This window comes from Halyomorpha halys, unplaced genomic scaffold, assembly GCF_000696795.3.
Source record: "Halyomorpha halys isolate HHAL.00 unplaced genomic scaffold, Hhal_1.1 Scaffold3317.1, whole genome shotgun sequence".
NCBI lineage: Eukaryota > Metazoa > Arthropoda > Insecta > Hemiptera > Pentatomidae > Halyomorpha > Halyomorpha halys.
The window spans coordinates 757-27,875 of NW_027112339.1; the positions used below are offsets into that span (position 1 = coordinate 757).

At 30.3% G+C, this 27,119-nt stretch overlaps 1 protein-coding gene across 2 annotated transcripts in view; it reads left to right on the plus strand.

The window, feature by feature from the left end:
- The first annotated feature begins 1,640 nt into the window (after window positions 1-1,640).
- The window catches only part of Bcat (Branched chain amino acid transaminase), an 85,510-nt gene continuing 60,031 nt past the window's right edge, over window positions 1,641-27,119 (plus strand). Inside the window, exons 1-2 of one of the 2 annotated variants that reach the window (XM_014437704.3) lie at window positions 1,641-1,961; window positions 21,925-21,999. In XM_014437704.3, coding sequence (XP_014293190.1) covers window positions 21,937-21,999 — 63 coding nt within the window. In that variant the 5' untranslated portion in view covers window positions 1,641-1,961; window positions 21,925-21,936. Of the gene's footprint in view, window positions 1,962-12,556; window positions 12,734-21,924; window positions 22,000-27,119 lie in introns of those variants that run through there. The other variant, XM_014437705.3, reaches the window with a different exon arrangement.

The window sequence follows — 27,119 nt, forward strand, 5'->3', positions numbered from 1 at the left end:
ATAATTAAAAATAAACAGCTTAAAGATAAAATGAATAATAAGTTTACATAAATTAAATTGACTTAGCAGATCATAATTAATATTAACAGTACATGGTGCATAAAACATCCAAATGTATGGGCAATAAATTTATATTAAAAATAAATATTTACAAAAATATTGTAATAGCTAGAGAGAGTACGAAATGTAAATAAAGAGCCAAAAAATAAAACACATTTAGTCACACCTATCATTTTTTAAAAGTCTAATGTACTTTAAATACTTTGTTTGCTAAAATAAAGAAATTGAAAACAAGTTAATCAATATATATAAATATTACTTAAGCACTTCTTTCATCCCGTCACTTTCTTAAAATAAAAAGCAGAAATGATTATTAGAATAAATTAAACGAACAAAGGAATAAAAATTTAATAAATGCATGATGATTCATAATAAAATAAATTATAATTAGGCAACATATATATATAGATGATTATCTTCTATGATAACTTTCACAACATTATTTTGTGTTATTGGTCCCGTATCTTCGACCACCTTCTGTCCACTCCAGGTTTATATATTTTCTATATTTAATGTTTCAGATTTTCGTTTATACTTGTAAATATGTATATTAACTGAAATTGTACCTTTTCATTTATTATTTTTAGTTTCACTGTATTTGATTTTTTATCATTTTTTTAAAACTTTATTATCAGAAGTTAGTCACCTTATGTTTTATAATATGACATATGGTTTTATTTTATTTGTTCTAATCTCATTTTACATATTTTGCTGTTCATTTTTATCTTTTAAAATTCATTATATTTTATAATTTCATTTTTATTTTTTATTTTACTCTTAGGATCAGAGCCTAATTTTGACGCCTGTAAGATTATTCTAAAGGGATAAATCCCAGAATAAATAAACAATATTATAATTATTTTTTAAAAAAGTGGTTTCTAACAGAATAAGCTTAAGCTGTATCATCTAGCAAGTTCATTTATTCATAATGAGATTTGAGCCCTCTCCGATATAATTGTGTTGCTTTATTTTTTTTTCTTATTTGTCCACTTGATTCTTAAATAAATTTTATTTTTGATATTTTAGTATCTTATATATATTCTAAATGAGAAAAATTCCGGTGATATAGATATAGGAGGAAATACGTTTGAGCAGGTAGATGTTAGAGGTAGAAGTTTCCTGTCTTTTCAGTCTTGTATGAGGATTCCATGTCAGACGTAAATTCTATTTATACAGAAAAATATACATATTTAAATAAATTTAAACATTTATTGTTGTCAGTTTTAATAGGAGTATATGGAACAAAGAAAAATATAACTACTGCGCAATGCCTAGTATTCCTGTTAATTTTAGATAAAGCAATTGATTTCTAATTGTATATTTTGGTTAAGTAGTTATTATAAATGTTTAACAAAATTAGTCTGTATATAATCTGTACATATAATACGTACGTAGATGCAACTAATGATAATGTGGGACATGTTCCTCGTATACAGCAGCTAGAACGCTACAAAGTTTATTGATTCAACGCAACAAATAAGGATAAAATCATCATTTACACAAGTGTAATAAGAATGATGACGGGAGTAATCAAATGAAACATATTCATTCCTTGCAAATGAAACGTAATAATTAAAACATTTTGATCGTGCCGGCGGTGGTGTGACTGAAGTGTGGCCGTTAGAGACTCGCCTTTGATGTAAAGACTGTTTGAAAAGGTTATGTTATAATTGACATACCAGCGGTAGACGAGCGGTATACAAGCGATAAAATTCTGTGTCCCTACTTTTATATATCGCGACAGATTTGTTGAAGGATTACCACCATTCTTTACCTAGGATCAAAAATGATTTAGTTTAATAAAAACAAGGAGATAATGAAGGAACAATATTTAAACATCAAACTCCAATCACTTTCATCCAGTTCTCATATCAGCTGAAACTGTCAACTGCTACTATCAAGTAAGCTTTAGTTATATGTATTTATTTCTATTTAAATTTTCTAGATATAATTGTGTTATTGGAAAATCTGTTCAAGGTTTAGTTCGTTTCATCCTTTTTTTTTTTTTTTTTTATTTAATGTTTAAAATACTCAGGTTAAGAAGGAAGCTTTTTTTGTGTGTGAAATTATTATATTTTATGTATATCTTTATTAAATTCGGTGGTGAATTTAAGATATTTTAAAAGTTTATAAAAGAAAAAAATTTAAGGAAAACCCAAAATATTCAAAAAAATATCTTTAGAACTCACTAAATATTTTTTTCTAATACGTTTGGATTCATGATGATGTCCTACCATGTCCCTGCTAAAGCTCATCACATGCAATAAATCTTCTTGACACAGGTCTACCAACTTGATACTGTAGTTTTACTGTTGGATTAAAGAGCGTTAATGAGCTGACCATTTAACATTCTAAATTTCTTTTAATTGATATCCTGCTGAACTCAGTTATTGGTTATGCATCATAAGTGCAAATCGTACAGTAAACACTCTAGATGTGTTTAAAACACCCTAATCCTGCAAAACTTAACTTCATTGTTTAACTCTTCTACTTTAGCTTTCCTCTTTAGTGTCTCACAGCGTAGAGGAGCATTTATCCAGCAATTTCATTCTTCCATATTTCTCGCAAGGTTCTTCCCCTGTCGGAGGTCCTTCCCCTTCGCCCTGCAGAGTCGCTCAATTTAGTCGAGATATGACATCCTAGGACGGCCACTCGGTCTTCTACCATCTTGGATATATACCATAGTCTTCAGAGGATCTCTGCGGTCGTCCATCCTGATAACATGGCCGAACCACTTCAGCTGACGAGTTTCCAGGAGCTCTTTCAGTGCGCACTTGGTCCCCCCTTGTTTTTCCAACCGTCCTTTGCCAAAATATCGGCAGCGGTAATTCTGCTCTCGTGTCTGTCAATATCCAACTCACCGCTCCATACAAAAGTATGAGTAGATATACTGTTTTGAAGATGTGTAGTTCTACATCTTTGCCTTTTCTCTTCCCTACCACAGTGTTACATATCTGGTAGTAAACTGCATTTGCCTTGTTAATCCTGTTGGATATTTTTATGTCTACCTTCCCCGATCATTGTACCCAGGTATGTGAAGTGTGTCAGCACTTCTAATTCTTCTCCATTACAGTATATGTGTATATCTTCCTTCTTTCTTCCAACTTGCAGGATCTTACTTATGTTGGTATTTATTGTTTGAAATCAATGTAAAATCAATAAATACTCACAAGTTGAAAGTAAAATGAAATAAGAATAAGAGAAGAAATAAGTAAACTTGAATAATAAATTGCGGCTACAAAGATGAAATATTGAAGGGATAAAGTTGGAATATAAGAATAATCAACATTATTTATTACAAAGTTAATTTTAGAGTGATCTGTCTTAATTAGTTACCCAAGACCACTGATTAATACTATTTCAAGATTATTCAACATTTGTGTTTACTTTGTTATTTATTTTACTTTAAATTCTTTTACTTTTCACGTATAGGGAAATGCTTTTCCTTGTATTTTTCTATTCCAAACCATAAATTTAATAAGATACAAAAAAAAATAGAACGGAACTAATAAAAAAAAATATTGGTATACATGTATGATATTGGAAATTAGGTTTAAGCATTCAATTTTATGGTATTAAAATCAAAATAGTTTAGTTTACGTTTATAAGTCCAAAGTATGCAATTCCGAATTGTACTTTTTTTATGTTGCATAAAAAGTGCAAAACGTACAATATTAAATTTCAATGTATTATTCCATTTATCATGAATGGGATGGTACTGCTGTGTACTGGTCATGCGTACTCCTGGGGGAAGAGTTAGGCGGAGGTACGGAGTGCACCGGGTTTTAACTGGGGTTAAATCAACATAGGAGTTTATTTTTTAAAATTTTAAATATAAAAAAAAACTTTGTTGCTGATATGGTTAGGAAATATTGTCAACACTAAAACTTCCAGTACCTATACACGGAACTGTTACAGTGCGCTAGGACGTATTTTTAGTAAATTTCATTAGTTCACAAAATATAGTTTTTATCTCATTAAACTCAAGGTTATGGGACGCAGGTTGAAGTCTGGGGCTTCAAACATAAATAAAATAAAATTTATAATTTATAAATTTTATGTATACTCCACTACCCCTGATGAACAGATTCGATACTTAAGACTCCATCTTGACAAGAAACTTACTTGGAATCCAGATACAAGACTGGAACGACAAGAAACTGCTCGTAGATTTCGATTGCGTTTAGATTTCGAGTTTAAAGCGTTTGTCAAGTAGGTGTTGTACTACTCAACAAACGCTTTAAACTTCCCATTCACTACAAAAAAATATTATACACTATGATAATCATACCAATTTGGACATATGGAATTCAGCTCTGGGGCTCTACCAAACCACCAAATTCCTCCCGCATCCAATCCTTACAATCCTACGTAAAATCCTAAATGCTCCTTATTACGTTACAAATAAACTCATCCACAAAGATCTTAACATCCCACTCGTTGTAGATTTGGCCCAAAACAGATATGGGTCTTTTCATTCCAAGCTCCTTACCTATCCTAACCCATTAGTTCTTAATCTCTCATCCATAACAATCCCTGATAATTCTCCGAGGCGTCTGAAAAGAAGATGGCCACGGGACCTTCTAATTTAAATTAATGTTTGAAGTACCACCAATGAGAGGTTCCTTCCCAAGATTTTCAAATGTAAATGAAACATTCCACATATTTACTTATTATATTTATTATTTTATACAGAAGTAAATTACATTAAATAAATAAATAAATTAAAAAAAAACTTTTATGTGTATTCTATTACTAATAAATTTTGTTTGTCGCGTATTTTTTTTTTTTTTTATACATTTAATAATTTTAATAATGTATTTTAACGTTACGAAAACTATAAAAGGGGAACGTTTGAGAAACACCGGGATAGGTTTTAAACAAATGTACAATAACATGGAAACCCGGTCTCAACTGATGATTTTTGAAACAGTTCCTGTTTCTACGGAGACTCGGTTTGTTTCAACCTCCAGTAACTACAGGTTAATTAACAGTAACACTCACAAAATTCACCGGGCTGCACTAGAAGCAGTGGCTGAAATAGGTATGATTGAGCTAGTAGAATCATTTGAATATTAATTACTATTTTCGTGGCATTATTTGACTTTTTTATGAATCATATATACATTTGTAAATGAAACAATGATGTTATAATTTTGCCTAAATGAACACAATGCGATTTCGTAAAACTAGTGTCAATGGAACGTATTTTTCATGATTCGGATTTCTGTCGTTAAGCTGAATTTAAAGCTTGAGTACAATAGATGCAATAACACGAAAATCCGGTCTCTAATAATAAGGATTGAAAATGTTATTTTTTCCAATAATTGATAAATTTAGATGGAATGAAATATTTATAAAATATTTCTCATATTTAAAAATATTCACCTGAGAAATAATTATTAAGAAGATGTTGTTTTTTGGATTTTTTCAATTTTTCATACCGATTTGATACGAATTGTAAAAAAAAAAAGTTCTCCATTTCATTGAAAATCTAGAGTTGGGTGAGCTGGAGAACTGGATAAAGGTTAGAAAATTAACAATACCCTCAAAAGATGGAGTACATGCCATTGCAATGACGTAGTGGAAATCAAATCGAAATTTCAAAAATTATAGATGTTTGGGGGAGAGGGGAGGGAGGAAGGACTTCTATACAGGGACAAGGATTGGGGAGGGGAAGAGTAGGATAGAAAACCGATTTATTTTCAGTTTTATGTAAATATTTTATTTCCAGTTTCATTAACATCATCGTACATAAATGTACTTAAAAATTTTATTTTTCTTAATAAATTATTAAATAGAGATGAATGGAATTTTCGGTTTCGGTAAAAGTTGCTCCACAAACCATGAAATTCCGATGTTCGAGGAAGATGATAACACTTCAAGTTTGAAAAATTAAAAAACTAGTTATGATCAAAATAATTAGGCGTCCATTTTTGAGGATGGATAGGAGTGGGAATAGAAAACTCAATGTTTGGCAACTTTTTTATATCACAAAATTTAAAAGGATGTAAAAGTAATGTATTTATTTTGAGTACATAAATTAATTACATATATAAATAGTTGACCGTATAATTTAAAATATGAAGAAGAAGAAGGATTGCGGTCAAAAAGAACAAAATGAAAACTATTTAATTAATTATTTATTATCCGACGTTTCGCTCAACTCTTTGGGGCTTCATCAGGGCTGTTCAAGATGATAGCTAAGCAGACAGACTAAAACTAGTCAAACAGACTTTAAAGCCTTTTTAGCTATCATCTTGAACAGCCTTGATGAAGCCCTACAATGTGGGGTGAAACGTAAGATAATTAATAATTGAAAACTATTTTGTTCTTTTTGACCACAACCCTGATCACCATCTTTATATTATAAATTAATTATGATTTATTTATAATCTTTAAATTTCTTTCTTGAGACTGGTAATTGTTTACTAAATAATTCAAAAACACTATCCAAAATTATAGTCTCAAAACATTTATTTCATTCACACGTCCAACGTTTCGGCCAATTCGGCCATCTTCAGGGACAATCTCAAATTACTATGAGACATATCATCCAACCATTTAACAAAACTCCATACAGGCCATTCTGCCCAGGTCAAAACATTAATATCTAATATGTCAAAATTACATTAAAAATCACAGTCAAATTATTTCTCTTTTATCACTATTTATACACTTTTATTATAACCTCTTATTTAAGGTTATACAACTTCCCAGTGTGTTGGAGTGCCGTAGTCCAAAGATGTTTCTCCTACTGCAATGGGTTTTTCTTCACATCACATCAGATGTGCTGCCGCTGTAGTGGGATTGCGTACACCCAATTTAGATTGGATGTATATTGGTCAAACTATCAGCACTTTTACATCTGTAAAGGATAGGAATGATAATAATCAGTTACAGCATCTAATGTTGTGTTAGGTTTGTTAAAAATTTGTTGTTAACCTCTCCATCTGCTTACGCTTTTCTGAAAGGAGAAATACTTTTTTTTTAAATGAATGTAACTTTGTCAAAACGTTAAAAAGCGTAAACTAGTTAGACATAATTTATTCTCCTTTGTCTATATCGAATGGCTTGAATCCTATCATTATTTTCTTGCGGTTTACGTTTTTTGAGTAATATAACCTTCCATAGTTTGTTTGGTAGAGCCTGGGCAACCAAGAGAACTAATAATCGTAACTAATTACATCACTTATTAATATTGCTTCCATCTCTCTCTGATGATTCGCTAAATGGAAACGATACTATTATAGTACAGGCATCTCCTTCAGCCTATATTATTTTAAACCATAAATAATAAATAATTGAAAATTTAATAAAAAATTTTGATAATGGTATTAAATAATTTCACAAATTAACATTAGGTTATCATTAGGTTGACCTGAACATAGCTTAGTGATATAATGATAACCCTGTGATGGTGGATAAATATGAATAATTTATTTAAAAATATACAGAATAAAATTCGCTATTATCAAGGAGAAAGATATACCCTACCTTTGGAATACTGGAAGAGTTTTGAATCATCATCATTATATAATGTATCGATTTTATATTAGTTATTTGATAAGGACAGCTATTTTTTATTTTTATTTATTAATTAATACCAGATCAGCCTGGTGGGCTTTACATGGTTAATGTAAGAGGTACATTATTTTTTTAACAATTGATTATGGGGGGGGGGGGTTATTGTCTCATACAAAAAACACCCCAACTATATACGATGTTATAAATAAAACAAAACATTAAGATAAAATAAATAGATTAACATAATAATTCTTAATAAATGATAAAAGTAAAGTTAATAACAAAAACAATGATATATATATATGGATTTAACAAAATAAATAATTGACTAGTAATGGAAAAAAAGAAAGTGAATTTAAGAAAAAGATGAAGAGAAAATAAAATTTTAGGGTTATAATCGGAGTTGAGCTTTGGGGCTCCACTAAACCTTCGAATTCCTCTCGTATCCAATCTTTACAATCCAAAATCCTTCGTAAAATCCTCAATGCTCCTTATTTTGTTACTAATAAAACCATCCATAAAGACCTAAATGTTCCTTATGTAACCGATCTAGCCCGAACCCGATATTATTCCTTCCATAATAAACTCCCTAACCACCCAAACCCACTCGTTTCTAAACTTGCTTCCTCTTCCATTCCTGGCAATCCTCCGAGGCACCTGAAAAGAAGATGGCCTCGTGACCTTATATTGTAAACTGTTTTTAGAGTTCTACAACTAGGTAGTTTCTCTACATCCTGTATCATATCATTATGTCATTATGATCAAATTTACTGGTTGTATTTTTTTATAGAGTTGTAAATATCAATAACTAAAAAAAAAAAAAAAAAAAGGGTTATAATAACAGAACTGATACAATAGAATTTATAATAGGACGTCTTGCAGCAGCCTGGGCTTCAGTCTTCGGGTTGTGGTTTGGTTTCCCAAGTTGTAGGTCACTGCTCCTTTAACTGTAGGTAACTGGGAGTGGAGCTTCATGAACCTTTTTTTTGATGTAATTCTCTATTGTCTCTATTTCTAATTTCCTATGAAATTGGCTGTTTCTTACAAAGTAAGGAGCATCCCCTGCAATTCTTACGACTTTATAACTCTTTATGACTTCACAGCTATATATCAGCAGTAACCTGAGAATTGTTTTAAAAATAAGAATAGCTGTTTCTGATTTTAATTTGGATTTTGTATTTAGGATAGGATATAGCATTGCTAACCTTGCGTAGGTTTAAGTTAGTTTGATGTTGATAGGTGGTTCCAGGTAAGGCGGCGATCAAGGTGAATTTTTAGAATGTGAATAACAACTAAAGATTTGTTATATAAAATAAAAAATTTTATTTCATTTTATCAGTTTATAAATATTAATAACTATTATAAGTAATAGTGGTACAATTAACTATAGTATAATTTATACCAATATCATAAAAAATAATAAAATAAAAATAGGATAATGCCATTAGAATATGTATAGATAAATAAATAAATAACACTAGAAAAGTAAATTTTTTTCTATACTAAACTGTACTCAAAATTTGATAATATAATAAAAAAACATAATTACATCCATACTTTTATGTACAATATTTACACACTTGTTCCGACAACAACTTCATATTTTCTTCACGATTTCATTTCGAATCGAGCGGTTTATCCTTAAGTATGAACTAAATAGATCAGTTACCTAAAATAATAAATAGTTCTCTTAATAAATAATTACGACAAATATAATCGGTAATGACAAAGTGAGGAAAAGTCCTCTTTATAGCTATACTAGTTGTGTTTAATTTATGAGGCTATTTTTACTATATTTTTAAGAGCTGCAAGATAATCAATACGAAAAATTTAACATTTAAATAACTTTTATTGAACAGGGATTTTTATCGGGATGTCTATAATTCAGTTATGTTTTCTTAAATCTTAATTCTCCATTTCAAGTTGAATAAAGTTTATTGCAAGGTCTCTAAATGTTAAATCGGAGTTTGCCTATAGATGGTCATGCCTATATATTTGGTTACCGTCAAACAACATTGTTGGTACCATTTTCTTGTTTCGACATCTGATACAAGATTTTCAACTCACAACAATAGAACAATAGAACCTGAAAACTACGCTTTGTGCGCTGATTTGAATAAAACTGGTACACCATAGCAACGAATGCTTGTCGAAGCTTACTTACGCTCTTGATAAATCATTGTGCTATGAGTGGCTTAAAAATTCAAAACTTTGATATGAGAAACGAAAAAGGTGGATGATCACCAAAAAAGTTTGAAGATGACGCTCAAACGCAACAACTAAAGGATAGATGATTGGAGTCGTCTCCAAACGATTGAAAGACAAGGGAATGATCCAGAAGATGGGATAATGGGTTCCACCAAACAAAAATATTAAAACGCTGCTTGCTTCTGCCGATGGAAAGAGGGTAAATTTCAAAAATTCTAAGCTCAAAAGTTCATGGGTAACTCTAGGTGAACCATGGACATCACATGCAAGGGCGAATGGCAATGCTTTGTGATTGGTGGGATCAGAAGAGTGATCCTTATTGGTCTGTTAAAACCTTGCGAAACCATTATTACTGAACGGTACCGATAACGGAGGATTGCCTTTAATAAAAGTTTGAGTGAAAAACGATCAGAATATCAAAAAAGGACCCAAAGTGATTTTTCTTCAGATAATGCATCATCGCTCACAGGAAAACCGTTCAAAAAAATGAATTGAGGCCGTTCGCATACGCCTTACTCGCCAATCCGATCATCACTTATTTGCATCGATAATGCAACCTGCTGAGCATCGCTTCAAATCTTCCGAAAATGGCTCGATGTTGGTCTCACAGAGGATCAGTTTTTTTTGCGTAGCATCCAAAAATTGTCGGAGATTTGGAAAAAATGTATATCTAACGATGTTTATTTCTGGTAATCAAATATTCAGTCAGTTTTACAAATGAACGTTTATTTCCGATACAGAAATTACGGTTTAATATTCATATACCTTGTCTCTAATCCAAAGGCAAATCCTTTAAACCTTGTTATGTCGATGTCGGATGATAATACGGTTATACATTTCACTGCGATAAACCCGACGAGATAAGCTGTTTAACTGTGTTAACGAATGACCACAACTGTTGTTTTTTTTAAGGCTGTATCTCCTTTATTTGTTGGTGTATCAGTTATAGATTAGCGTACTAATGTTTCTTATAAATGGTTTTAGCGTCATATAGTTATAAAAGTAACTATGTTCACGTTCATGTTGTATATAAGCATTTATTGATAAAGACAAAATTGTCAATGAGTGACTTTCTTCTTGAAGCTATTGAATAAAAAAAAACCGGTAAACCGGTTTTCCTGTCTGTATGTTTGCATATTAAACAGTCTAACAGAACAGTGAGATCTTGTGACTGAAGAAATTATGGTATTATTTTAATCAGTACTAATTGCAATATATTTGAAACAAAATGAAATGAAAAATAATTTAATTATATTATTTCAATTTCTTAATACAAGGTAATTATTTATTAAATAAATCAAAAATTTGTATCCTTTTTTGTCTCAACACTTTTTATTTTTCACCAGTCCAACGTTTCGGCCATTTTTTTTTTTAATTTTCAGATAGATTTATTTATTGATAGATATTACAATCTGCCACACAGTTGTGGGCAATAGGTAATATTGATGAATGATCTCATACATACTAAAATAAAAAAAATAAAATAAATAAGTAAAAAAAAAAAATAAATTAAAAAAAAAATGAAATAAAATAAAATAAAAAAACTCTCTTAAATCGGCTATTTTAGCCATCCTCAAGGACATCTTCCATTATAATTTCTTTCTCACATTAATTTAAAGTTACTTTTGCAGGCTATTCTGCGCAGGTCATTTCCTTTATTATAAGTTAAAAGCCTATTTTTTAAGATTTAAAATCATTAATATTTAATTCTTCTTATATAAGATTATCCACAACAAATTCACTACCATATAACAAACCATTATATCAACCATGTATGGTACCGTTGGACTGGTGAAAAATAAAAAGTGTTGAGACAAAAAAGGATACAAATTTTTGATTTATTTAATAAATTAAAAAATAATTTTACTCTGGGACAAATGTCCCTTCAAATAAATACATGGTTCACACATTAAGATTGATTTTTTGGCAAACATTTATGAAGGTTAAGTTACATTAAAACATTAGGTGAAATTATAATTTATAATATTAATCAATAATGGTTATATGCATTGTTCACATTGACACTGAAGTTTGATTATGTAATAAGTGAAGGTGTTGGGAATGGAAAGGAAAGAATGGATGAAGATTAGCAAATGGAGATACAGAATTCCAGAAGGAGGTTGCACGGATGACGAAGGATTTGCTGAAGGAGGCTATGAGATGGCATATATGAATCAATCGTTTGTGATCTAGTGGGAATGGATGGATGATCGGATCGTAGAGTGAGGAGATCAAGGATATAGGTCGGTTTTTTAATTTTTTAAGACTTGGAATAGGATAATACCAAAGAGGTATTGCCTTCGGGTGATTGAATAGAGCCACTTCAACTCGGTTTAACAACGATTTATTGATATATTTGGTTGATTAAGAACTGTTGTCCAAAAATATATCAATTTAAAAATTCAATTTTCCATATCAAAAAACAAAAAGTAAAAAAAATTACTAAACTCTGGTAGTAAGAATCGTAATTCATTCATAATTATTAAAAAATATAAAATTAATAACAATGAAAGTTGGTATACAGTTACCACGGATAATCACTTTCAGCAACTCTTAGTACAACCGTCTGTGCAGCAACGTAATTTAGGGACGTTCTGCTGTTTCCGATACGTCATTAATTCTATTGTTAAAGTTTTTATCAATTTGTCGTAAGCATTTAGATGTTTGTGAATCACGAAATACGTTAAGATGATGTAATTTGAATTGTTTTTATACAGTGTTTGTTGTTTTGATAGCCATTAGTTATCCAGCGTTCAAAGAAAGGACAGCATTGGTAGCGAGTCCAACATTTTTGCTTTTGTTTTTTGTGCGGTTGTCACCATATATGATTACGAACGTCTAGTAACAATTACATTTTACTCAGTGTAGTGTAAAATCGATTGTATCGAAGTGAAAAGTAAAACATCGGAGAATCTTTGAATATGATGCCTAAACCCAGGTTGGTGAGATATATTATTCCATACTGCTTAGCTCATAACATCTAATTCCTTACAATATTCTTATTAACTGACAACAAATTTAGAAGGGAAAATTAATGAAGTAGAACTTTTCTGCATCACTTTTACGTTCACACTAAAACACTATAAAACATCATTAAACAAAATTTCTAATGCGGCACACTTGGTCAAAAGACAATAACTCCAACTTGATAGCAATGGCAACATATGGGTTACGGAGTTGTAACGTAGTTGTTTAGCTTCTTCCTGACTTTTCTGACTTACGAAGGGAAGGTCGATCGGGTTGACATTCCGTGGGGGCCGCTACGAAATATAGCCCAGGGTGGAATCAAACTGGCGTCGCTGTAGTTTCGAGGTTGCCAAGGTGATGCTTTAACACACTCACCCACAAATGCCGAGAAATTTGAGGTCAGTTCTTCATTTATTACAGTAATTAGCACCGAAAGAGGTTTCGAACTTTCTTCAATTTTTTCCAAGATGAAGATTGTGTGCAAAATTTCCTACAAAATGCATATATTATATTTATTTTTCAGTAAACCTATGACATCACTAGATTGCGTTGTAAACAAATTGTGGTAGTCTTGGGAGTTGCCAAAGTAGTGAAACTTTTAGAAATAATATAATGATCAAGAGTTCCCTCATGCTGTTTAAGACAGAAAATATTAGTTCCATAATAATAATAATTGGAATAGGACAACTATTTCCTAAGTCAATTCTAACAGGAAAATGTTTTATACTGTACTAGGAGCTCATAATACAAAAATGTTTCTGCTAGAGTTGACTAGTGTTCCCAACAACAAAATGATAAGGTAATCATTTTTTAGTCTACAATTATTTGTGTTTAGCTGGAAAAGATCTTTGTGATTCCTTTTTTAGCAATTTAAAGAAAAAGTTTACAAGATATTTTAAACCGGAAACTAACATAAAATTAGAGAAATTTTAAAAACAAATATTACCTTCTACGCCATAACCCCTGATGAAGGCCTGAAATTCGGGTCGAAACGTCGGCATAAAATAAATAAATATGGTTTTGTTTATTTATGTTATTCTTTGCTGACCGCACCCCCCGACAAACTTCTCCAATCATTAATCTACGGCCAACTATCTACACCTCAGTACATCTCTTTATCATTGGAGCTACTTGCAATGTTGCAGTTTCTTGGATCTCCGAAACATGAAATATGGTAGTTTCAATACTTCTTTAGAACAGCTATTTTTTTTTTTTTTTTTGAGATAATTTTCGGGAGCATGAAATCATACGCCAGATACTGTCAAATATTGTGTCCGAGGATACTGTAAAAACTGTAATAAATAACTCCCTCTATGTGTGTTGTAGCAACTGAAATGCTAAATATTATGTAAATTCTTACCATGCAAATTTATATAATTGAGCATGGTAAATATGTGAAATATGTAATTGGCAAAAATGGAAAATTTATGTAATCTGAAGTTCTCACTATTTGCGGAAAAGTTATAGCTTTTTAAAGTTTTGATTCGTTTCAATTTATATGCGCGCACTATATAGAGGCTACTTTTCCACTTAGTGTGAAAAATGGTGAATGAAATTGGTAAAATAGTTAATATGTGTTGTTATGGGGACGTTAGGACGGTTTGGAACATTGTGGGTTCGATTCCTACCTGCGGCAGCTAACATTCATTTTTCGGCGGTCCCAAAGAATGAATCTTGACACTCCCACCTTGGTTAGTAAGTGGCGACAACTCAGGTAGCCGCCAGGGGTTGCCAAAAAGGACCACTAGGCCCACTTGCCGGACTTGTTCCCTCCACCAAATACCAGTGCAAGTACCAGTAATATGTGTTATACGTATACTCATTTTAACTGCTTTAATTTTTTATGGTATGGTTATCTTCGAAAAAAAATTAGTTTTCGAGTTATAAGCAAAAAACTGAAAAAAAGTTTGAACATTTTGTTTGTATTTCTATTTTCGTTGGGAAATCAGCTAAGATAGTAACAATGAAATTCGGGTTAACTTCTCAAAAAACGTATACCATCGTAGATAAAAGTAATTCTATGATTTTTTTTCTTGGAAAACACTTTAACTGGACTATCATATCAAAAAGTAGAATAATTTCAACAAACGGAATTTTTGGGAATTCGTTTGAATACACAGAAGTACCTGAGCTCCGCAATATCTAAAAGGTTAAAATAGGAAAGAAAGTTACATTTGAACTAAATACTAGAAATAATCTGTTCTTTATTGCATTAAATTTTATACCTGATCCCATATGTCGAATTACAACTCAGAGAGTACCAAGGTGAATTTAGGGCTGATTGGTCAACCATTTAGTATATATTCTCCCTGAGACAAAAAATAGAAAAAACGAATAATTTTGGCGACAACATTTGGCTCTTTATTGACAATAAAGTTGCTTATGATTCAGTTGTCAGGAAGGCATTATACCACGCAATGAGTGAAATGGACATCTCAGCTAAGCAAATTCGACTCACATTGTGTACACTGAAAGACGTAGTTGACAGAGTCAAGATTGGTGGAATAATTGGAGATTCATTATCTGTGAGCTCAGGGCTGAAACAAGATTATCTTTTGTTCACCATAGTCCTAAACACCATCATAAAATGACAATAATGATGACTCAAGGCACCAGTTTTATTAAGATGGCACAGGTGATGGTATATGCAGAGGATGTCATTGCAGGTAGAAGTCTACAAAGCTTAACAGAAATATTACCGAGGCTGAAATGGAAGGAAGAAGAATGGATCTCAAGGTCAATGAGGATAAGCCAAAGATCCTCATCTTGAGGAAGAAGAAGCCAGTTCACCTACAGAGACAATGAAAGGCTTGATTGTGATGATCAAAAGCTGTATATATATCGATGATCAATGATTCCTTGGACGAGGAAGAAGAAATAAAATATAAGTTAATGACAGCAAATCGGTCTTACTCAGCCTGTAAAACTTTTTAGAGTATTCAGTTGCACGAACATGATCAGACCTTATAAAACTCTCATCCAACCTGTCTTGACATACCCATCAGAAACCTGGACAATGCGTAAAGCATTTCATTATGTTTGATAATAATTCATTCATAAATGTTCCAGCAATATTTTAAGGGTTGACACCATTTGTATTTATTGTATTGCATTATCACCATGCAGAAAAATTACATAGTTTCGATTCAGGACGTTAAAATATTATATTAAGAAAATAACATTTCTAGAAGAAAACCAAAGTTTTTTCTTTCTCTGTCGCAAATTACCCAATCCTTATTGGTTCTTATTAAACCTGAAAGTTTGAATTTTCAATACATTATCCTTTTACAAGGTGAAATATCAAGGCAAGCACTCGATAAATATAATTCATTACGATCTTTGAAATTGGAATATAAATTTCTTAGATACATTCCAAATACTATAATGAACGAATCCTCAAAAACGTTAGTCGTGTATGGGGGATGGAGGGGAGGTTTCAATTGAGAGACGTAAGTAGGGGTTTGCTTTGAATAACTATGAATGAAAAACATATCTGGCTATCGGACTGATAAAGGTGTTTGTTAGATTGCTTGATAAACTTTTCCGGTTTACTATAGATTGATTTTAACGTGTGACCTCAATGCCTGACAAGGCACATATTAAATATAGAGTGAGTAACATTACAATTTGCTACATAAACAAATGCAAACCCAATACCAATGGGTGTTGAATTATTAACGCCTCTCATACTTAGTCTTTGTACCTATGTACCATGGCCAACAATTATTCTGACTCAATAAAATTTGTTTTGGAATGGACGTTCGTCTCGATGACCCTCTTGTTTTATCTGTTTGATCCAAAAAAAATACGTTTCTGAGCTAATTCTGAAAATTATGTCAGACTTTGAAGCCCTATAACTATTTTTCTTTACATTTTTTTTACTTTGGTTATTCAGGGCAGTTGTTAAAACTCTTTGGAGGACAAATTGAACTCTTGAATACCTACGAATTGTTTCGCCAAAAATGTTTGACGGAATATTTCCTAATCGGGAAGAGGTGAAAATTGAAAATCATCATATTCTACTTTGAGGAGAGGAGATCCCGAGTTCTCAGTTATGTTATAAAATAGTTCTGTTTTTTTTTATATTGTATAAAATAACATTCAAAAATACGCGCGGATAAATTTTGCGACTTTTGAGTCCCTGTATTTTTTCTTTCTAAGAACTATGATATGGTAACCAAAATATTAATATGTTTACTAAGGATACTTTTTAGAACTTCTAGGAGGATTATCAGAATTTTAAAAAGATATATATGCCCTTTTCCACCTGCATTAATATCTCTGTTATATATAAAATATATATTAAAAAAAATAATAATTTTATATATAAAGCGTGAAGATCTTTGGCCACATGTGCTCCTACAGACATTCCTTGTTGGAGTACTAATAGCCTGGAAGGGTTAATCCATCTTGAAGTTGTTCCAAGCTCCATGACCAATTCGGCAGTGTCTTTCCCACCAGCTAACCATGGTACAAGGGCTATAATCGGGGGGGAATCGGTCTAGATCCCTGAATTATGGATGCTAAGGGTCAGCAGGCACAAGAGGACTTATATTTCTATCCTTGAAGCAGACGTCCGTGGACCGAAGCTCCGGGTGGCCATTTGACATCCTGGAGGACAACAAAGTGATTCCTGATTAGGGTAAACTGGCTAATGGCAATTAAGGCTGAAGGCCTTACCGCCAGTCTGTTTCAGTTGCCACTATGCTGACGGGCTTTACAAAGGCATGGGAAGGGAGTGGGTATATTATATTCCAGTATAATTGATAAGTTATTTCGGGCGGTTACCCATCCAAGTGCTGACCATGGTGTTACTTAACTTTGATTACCTATAGCAAGCGCCTTAGCCCACCCGGCAACCCTGGTCCCTTTTTATATGTATATATGTTTTCTTAATGACTCTTTTTATATGACAATATTTCCCATATTTAGCCTCTTTTATTTTTATTCAATTGGCATCAGAATTTTCAATGACTATAAAATTTACTATATATACTTTGCCAATCAAAGCATATTTTAAACCATTAACTATTTTTGATTATTATTTTATTGTGTAACATTACTTTCTGAAGTAATATTTATAGGCAATGGAAATCAGGATTAGAGAGACCCATTGACACCATATTTACAGAGACATAAATTAAATTATAGCAAAATAAGAAGTAGAAAAAATAATAATAATAAATAAATTAAACCTAAGCTATAATAACATCTTAAACACGTTCATTCATATCTACAATATTTACATTCAGTCTGGGTAACTCCGAACTTGTCCCCCCACTTTTGAAGGAAAAAGTAGGAGTCCGGAAGATTCCGGCGTTTCCCTCTGGACTGCGTCCTCTTTACTGTTATTTTACAGTTTAGGTCCCAAAGTAGGGATGGAAAGTCCCATAAAAGTAAAAATTACGGTGGTCACAGATAGAGGATGAAAATTATATTTGAGTAAAGTAAATTTTTATCATTCTGGGATTTTCCATCCCATCCTATAAAATCCCAGTGTGGCAACCATTATGACGGTTACAGATAGAGGGTCAAAATTATTGATTTCGGTCAAGGTTTAAGGAAAATATGCTAATTGACTAATAATTGAATTTTTTGATAAGAGTTGATTAATTAAAAGTTCTGGGACCCTAAAGTTCCACAAGTTAGCTGAACGTATCTTTAAATGGTATTTTACGTCTTTTAGACAACAGAAGTATTTCTTAAAATAATTTACTCTTGGGTGCTAGCAGAATTCAAAGAATTTAAAAATTTCTTAGTCAGGAAGTATTCGGTCAAATTTTTTTCTAGGTATTTAGGTGTTCTTTTGAGAGTTCTGTTCGCTCCCCTAAGAGTATTAAAAACCATCTTCAATAACTAAAGTGCTAAAGTTTATATCAAAAGAGTAATAAATTAAGTTATAAATAAATCAAAGTTGCACGTATCTTCGAATGGTATTTTTCGGGTCTTAAACAACAGAATAATTTCTTAAAATTATTTAAAACTCTAGAGCTGGTAGAGGGGCTATCAAAACTGTAAAAAAGATTTTTAAATTATAAGAACGGAGGCCAACTTCACAGAGGTAAAGAAGTTGATGGGACAATGAGAGTTTGGAAGCCGTAAGAATACACCGTCCTTGGTGCATTTGCATACTGAGCAGTTAGTCTCAGGTTACTGTTTGTAAGCAATAGTCTCATTAACGTCATAAAGAAGGATAATTATATACACATATTGATTAATATCTACATAATTAATAGTTTAAAAGTTTGAAACTAAAGATCTGAACCTATGTTATTTGTAAAATCTTTTTTTCTTTTTTTTTTTAATATTGTGGAATGGTTCAGAAATTTGGCATTACTAGCCCATAATGGAAGCAGGACTGGAGGTAGTCATGTTTTGCAGAAGAAAGTATTGTCTACTGTAAATTCTTCTCAAGCTGTGGGCATTTACTAGGAATAATCATGATGTTGTGTTAAATGTAAAATGTTTTACCATGTTAAACGTTATAGGATTGTGAGCAGCCCTACTTAAAGTCATGTTAAATGTTAAATGCATAAGAGCTCCAAGCGGATTTTCTGAGTATCTTGTTTTATAAACTTTCCTTCCTAAACTTCATGTTATTGTCTACTTCTAAGTTTTAATTAAAGTGATTTATTATAATATGCCTAAATTAAGTGAAAAGTGGAAGTTTGGCTACTGAGTGTCTTATTAATCTTCTAACTTGTGACGAAGAGAATCAAGATGAGCTAATTAACGACTGTCATTACAGTATATTATTATCATCTGTTGCTTTATTAGATTTATAAGCTTCCAAAACAATATTAATACACAATCAAACCACAAACTACGAGCAAGTAATTTAATAAAACAAACAAAATGGTGACAGCTCAGCTGCTCTGTTGCGTGACTTCATTCTCCATTTAACAGACCTAGTAACAGACTCTCAACCATGTTATACCTCAACTATGTTACCTAAAGAGGAAGTTGTGTAAAAATATGGCACTTGGGTGTTTTGTTGATTTTATAAATTGTGAGGAAGAGAATCAAAATGAGCTGATTGACAATTGTCATTACATTATAATTATTGCTTTATTAGTTATAAAAGCATCCAAAACAGTACTGACACAAACAAAACACGACCAAGTAATACGTATAATACTACATTTCTTTTACAACAAACAAAATGATCACGAGCTCAGCTGATCTGTTGCGTGACGCCATTCTCCATTTAACAGACCTAGTAACAGACTCTCAACCATGTTATATGTTATATCGTTTCAACATGGTAAAAGAAGGAAATATTCCTCTATTTAACATGAGTTTCTCCATGTAACACGCTTTAACATGTTAAACTAAAGATCATGAATACTTCTACTAAGAGCGCAACACTATATGCCGTACAGTTTCAATTAAAACTTTCAATAATAACGAATTACATGGGCAGTGCTATTCCATATTCCTTATTTTATCTACATCATCTGTGTATAGCTATAACTATTATTTTTTATACAAGTATTGTTTAACCTATTGTATCTTTGCTATCTGGAATACGTTGTATGTGTTATTCCAATCCTGTGAGTTTATCAAGTATTCATGACTCCTCTATAAAAAAATAATAAAATAAATAATTTTTTTGTGTCATGGTATTACTGTACTACTTTTATCAATATTGACAAAGAATTAATAAAGCTCTAAAATTCAAGCAATTACAAATATAGAAGGCGAATAAGCAATTTATTTCTCCGACCGTCCTCTTCCATCTGAAAAAAATAAAAAGTTTACATTAGTTTGAGTAGATTGGTATAAATCTCTTAGCATTAAAAGATCTTAAATATCGTAAGCCAGCTAGCTGTTACACAAATAAATATTCCACTTATAGACTTGGATTGGGAGAAAATCGAGTCTTAACACAGATACATTAAAATATTAAAATGTACAAATGCAGAACCAGGAATATTCAAGTTTCTTTTAAAAAAAAAATAAATAAAAGATTTCATGTCATTAAATAATTGAAATTATAATACTTCCAAGTAATTAAATCAGCAAGAAAACATATTGTCTACTATAGAACATCAGAGAAACTTCTCACTAAGAGTTGACTGTCTACAGGTGTTGGGAGTCTGAGTTGGGCAAGAATCATTACAAAAATAATTTAATTAAATCTTCAATTACGTGTTTCAGTTGCACTATACTTACATTATGATAACGCTTAAATGGTCCAAAACATAAAAAATTAGTGGTTTTGAAGAAAAAGTACACTAAGTTAATTTTAATTGGCATTCTCAATCACAATTACTTCTTGATGCAAAGTAATTGCAATTACAATTACAGGCGCTTCTTGAGCATTAGTAATTGCAATTGAAATCACCTCTTAGCCATTAGTAATTGCAATTACAATTACAGGAGCTTCTTGGGCATTATTAATTGCAATTACAATTACCTCTTAGCCATTAGTAATTGCAATTGCAGTTACAATTTCTTCTTGACCATTGGTAATTACAATTACATGCAATTTAACTCAGATATTAAAACCATAATATGTTAATAAATCATGAACTGGATATTATTTTAACATTTCAGAGCCATTTTAAAACTTACCACGATTACAGTAGTTCATCAAATAATTGAAATTACAATTACAATTATTTGTAAATGAAGTAGCATTTTTGCAATTTCTAATAAAAATAATTGGTTAGTAATTATAATTATAATTATTTTTACTCTCAACTCTATTTGGAGTTTGTCAGTTACAGGAAATTAGTTGTATTTGCTGTACAACTGATTAGAATTCGTCCTAAATATTTTTGATAAAATAAACATTCAGGAAGGGTATTTATGCTTAAGGTGGAAAAAAAAGATAATATTATGTATTACAAATTTTGAAGAAAGCAAAATAATCTAATATTCAAAATTTACGTTTATTAATGTTTATACTTTGCTATTGTGAAGAAATGCATAATATATGGATTGGTTTATAGTATTATTTATTAAACATTATTATTATTCTAAAATAATGAATATCTCAAGGTACATGTTAAACCATGGATCGTTTCTAAATATAAATGAATCAATTTATTGTTCAAGTTGTCGGTGTAAAAATTCATTTTCATTTATTTAAATGCATCTATAATTCCTTTCATAGCTTTTTGAAATATCCTAAAATTTTCATTTATTTTGTTACAGTCCGTTAACAGAATGAATAAAAGTTTTATTCGGTTCTTCTCCAAAGTGGTGAATAGCGAAGTGAAGTCATTCAAGGTAAGGAAACTTTCCAATTTTGTTTTTACTATTATTATTTATTTATTGAAATATAGAACTGTATTAAATAAATATACGACAAGTAAATGTGATGTGAGTTATATTAAAATGGTAAGATACAGTCTTGAGGAAAATCTAAGCATTGATAGAAGTCTAATAATACTTCTAGAGTAGGTCTCGAGGCCATCTTCTTTTTTTCTAAAGCTAACGGTAAAATTATCAGTAATGGAAACTTTTACGGCAGTAAACACTTTAAAATTAAAACAAAAACATAAGGTCATAGGCCTAGCTACTGTCTTAGAATTATTTAATGTATGAAATCTTTAAGAGTATACCATGAAAAATCCAAATATTTTTTTTATTTTTTATTTATTGATATTTACAACTGTATAAAGAATACAACAAGTAAATTTGATCATAATGACATAATGATATGATAGAGGATGTAGAGAAACTACCCAGAAGTAGAACTCTAAAAACAGTTTACAATATAAGGTCACGAGGCCATCTTCTTTTCAGGCGCCTCGGAGGTTTTTTTATAAATTACAAAAAAATGATGTTTTTCTAACACTCCCCAGTGACTAGTGATTATAACCAAAAGGTTATTCTAGATACATGGACATATATAATGTTCCTAGTTTTCTTTTTTTTTTCTTTTTTTAGGACGTCAATATCGTTAATATATAGTGTGGAAAATACTTCCAATTTCATGCTTTTATATTCTCCAAAGTTAAGGTTTCGTGAAAACATACAGACTAATTAAGTAGTACCAATTACATATTCGATAATCCAATGGAATATTTTATTTGTTTCTTTCATTTATAAATATAGTAATAACATGGGGAGCGGCTTTTCCGGAACTTAAAACCTTAGAGATGCACATGTTTTTTGTTTATTAATTATTAATATTTATTCTATAGTCAATGATGATAAATTTTTCATTTTACTGTGTGTTGATTAAAACTGTATAGAATTAAAAACTAATAAAAGAACACCTAAAATGTTTTTTTTAGTTACAATTGTCTAGTTTTAAAAAAATATTTTTATGATTCAAATAATGAAATAATTCATTAAAATTTAAAATATACACTTAAAAAAAACCTTTCAATGATTAATTACAGTCTTAAAATAATAACACATCATATGGTAGGATAAAATAATAGCTAAGAAAAACTGATCTGCTAGAAAGAATTCAAAACTCAAACAATAGGTTTTGTTGACAAATTACAAAAATTTATAATTAAAAACAATTTATGAATAATGAAATAATAATTTACAAATCAGTAATAAAATTATACAATACCTTTTTGATTGTTTGGACGATGATGATATCTATATTTGCCCGCATAAGATTTATTTTGAGAAGCGTGCATTTTATTAAAACAAAATCATCTCCCCATATTTTATTAATTCAATTTCATTATCTATAATGTTTTGAGAAAGTTCTAGTAGACTAATAACGGACATTGCACGAGAATAAACCTCGTAAAAATACAAAGGGTACTAGAACTTTTAAGTTATAAAAAAAGGATTTGTATTTAATTAATAAAAAAAGAAAATTTATGATATAGAATTATATTTTTATAATATAGAATTTTATTATTAACATGAGGATACTAATTCTTTTTTATTATTTTATTTCCCGTGATTGATGTTTCCATTTTATCTACTGGTTTTAATACATTAGGTTTATACTTAATGTTTAGATCAATTTTGAAAAATTTCTTCTAAATAAATCAGGTTTCCAAAGTAACCGTTCACTTTTATTTTGAAAATGAATGTTCTAGCTTATACTTTTACTTATAAATTTTTTAAATAGTTTATGCTATAATTTTAAGATTGTAACAAATTTGTTATAATCCTTTCGAGAACTTTGTCGTTAGAAATTATTCCTAGAGATAATTTGAGTTTAATATTTAACAACTTAAATAATGTCAGTTTTATACTAGTTAAAGATATTTAATTTTTTTTTAAAATAATTATTTGTAGGTTTTTCCAACTTTAACTAATAAAACAGCATCGCAAGAATTTATATTATCAAAATGTTCTTGTTAAACATTCGTTTCAAAACTTAATTGTAAAAGTTCTTGCAAAACAGTTGAACTGTAACTTAATGAAAAAAATTAATAACTGTTTCAAAACCTGGAATAAATGTTGGAAATTCTGTTACTGTCGTATATTTTTGTTGTTGGTTTATAAAAATTAATATAAATCATATTTTATGAGTAATGTGAATTAATTGCCTTTCGTGAAATCAAATTACTAGCCGTCATAATAAATTGCAAAGTCAGTTACATAATGTTTCCTTCAAGCCGATGCTAATATGAATACAATCGACATTTTTGGAAAATCTCTTTATATAATGCATTTAGAAATCTGTTTTATACAATATTAGAAAAATAAAAATATGGAGGAAACGTTAATTATTGACAGGCGTGCAGGACAATGCAGTAGAACAATGGTGGTTTGAAATTGTGTACAAGTAAGGGGTAAAAAAAAAGAAAAAGAAAACGGATGGAATGAGTACAAGGGGAAAATAATGGATGAACAAAGTCAACAAAAAAGTTACAAGCAGTGAATTAGGAAACAAAAACTTATGAGTTATTGAGTTATGAGTCTGATGAAACAACTAAAAGATACGTTAAGAGATTTAGCTCACATCTGTACAGTCCATGCAGCGCATCCTAGCGGTACCTATCTCAAGTAACTTTAAATTGTGGCTCTTATGTATTTCGACAGTAAGTTAATTATATAAATTAACTTAAAGGTGACAATTACATCAAACTATCTGGCTTAATGATGTATAATATTAAAATAATTTTTTTTATTATTAACATACACAATTTTGATCCAAATTACTCTCAACTTTTATTTTCAAAAGCTCTCCAACTTTCGGCCCTCAGGCCATTTTCAAGGAGACAACCTATACAAATTTTTGTTTTTGTATTAATTACATTATTTCCTTAACTACATACTGATATCTTTGGCTGTACCTTAAATATGGATGTCTTGTTTTTTTTAAAATCTTATCTGCAGGCTAATTTCCCATGTCACTTCTTTAAAATTAAATCAAACATTAAAATAACATCATTACAACTTGAAAAAATTGTTTTTAAATTGATTACTTACTTAAATAACTTATTATATCTTAAATTTAAAAACTTTTTTACACCAATAATCTTCTCTTTTTCATTTAAAACCATTTATAACATAACCTACCTTCAACAGGTCAGGATTCTGTTGTCACCTTATCATTAAAAATAATTTTTTATATTTAATACAATTTAATTAACATTCAATTTTAATTTATTTGCTTATAACTTGACATTTCTTAAATCCATAATTACTTTTTTGTAAATTTTATATACTTAATGATACATAAGTGTATGATACATAAGTAATTATATGACTGCTTAAGTTTAAGGAAATATTCTATTAATTTTTAAGATTAAACTTTTATAAACATCATCAAAATTTGGGACTCATATTTAAAATAGAACAATTCATTCTAAAAAAAAAGATTTTAAAAAAAGCTAAGAATCTAAAATATCAATTGAACATTTTTCACAGCTTTGTATAATTGGCTATACATTTTTTTTTTTACTTAATTCTTCAGTTATATGATTTTTTGCTGAATTAGTACATAATAGATATCTAAATTGACTTTACAGTTTGTGGTTTTTGTATTAAAACACAAAAAAAAAATAAATAAAATAGAGCTAAAATAAAACATAACAGGTTTCTTTAAACAAAGCGACAGTGTGGTGAGGTGTTCTTAAAAACAGAATTAATTATTTAAAATAACTATTAATAAAAAATTACAAAAACCGCACACTGGTCCATAAAGCAGGAAAATACGGCCAGAAGTCTTGACCGTTTAAAACTCGACAATTTAAGCATAAAGTAAGTTACAGTACAAATGAAATGTCTTTTAGGAAACACACAAGAACCCTAGCACAAAATTCCTAGATATGTATTTGAGTAAATGTTTTTGCTAATGTATACTCATCCACTTCATCAAATATTACCATAGAATCCCCATTTGGAAACCAGATTAATGTTAATCAATTGGTCTTATTTTAAAATGTATAGAATTTCAGACTGGACTTCATTTAATATTTTGACAGCGTGGTCCAAAATACTTTGCTAGGAACTTCTGTTTTTGATTCGGTAATGCTGATATTTTCAGGATAGCAATTATTTTTTTCCGAATACAATTTTATTATAAGAAGTATAAAGAGAAAAGAGCAGGTTTGCTTCCACAGTTTCTCCTTCTTTACCTAAATTCATTTGAGGTACAAAGTTCCAGGGCGGAAGCCGCGATTCATTGGACGAACTTACTGCTTTCATTAGCATCGTCAAAATCAAACTTGCCTCGTCCGAAACAAGATATTTCTCTTAGTTCCAACGGTATTTTTTATCCTAGTTATTTACTGTTATGTTCTAGAACATGTTTTTTGATTTCGGTTTTATCTTTCCATCGACATTTTATGCCATCGATCGAACATTATAATTTAGTTTCACGAGGAGTAAATAGATTTTTTTTATTTTTGTCTTTCACAATACATTTGATTTAAGAAAATAATTAAAAATAACAAGTTGAAATAGGGCAAATGTACAATTAAAAAGCACCAATTTTATATGAAGTCATGATAGTTTTTCAGCGATTTTCTCAAGTTCTGATCCGCTAATAAGGAAAAGGTCGAGAACTTGACGCGCTTTGCTGTAACCTAATTATACTTGTTCTTATGTATAGCGTTTTCAGTTAGCTTATGAGTTGGTACGAGTATATTTTGTTTTGCGTTGTAGAGAAGCGTTTACACATCCAACGACTTGAATGCTCCACCCTAACCTCATGAAAGGTACTGTCAATTGTCAACTGTCAAGTTGGGTAAGGTGAAAGTGTATTACAATTAGTACACACTTGCACCATATATAAAACTATTATATGAGTGATTAAATTAGGAATATAATAGTTTAAAGTAAAAAATGAAATGAAAGGCGAATTTCTTAACTCAACTTTTTTTTACCTATTTGTTCCAATTTTTTTTTCTTTCGTATTTTTCTACATTTACCTGCCTTGAAAGTGCTTTGACTAAATGAGAACTAAAGGTCATATA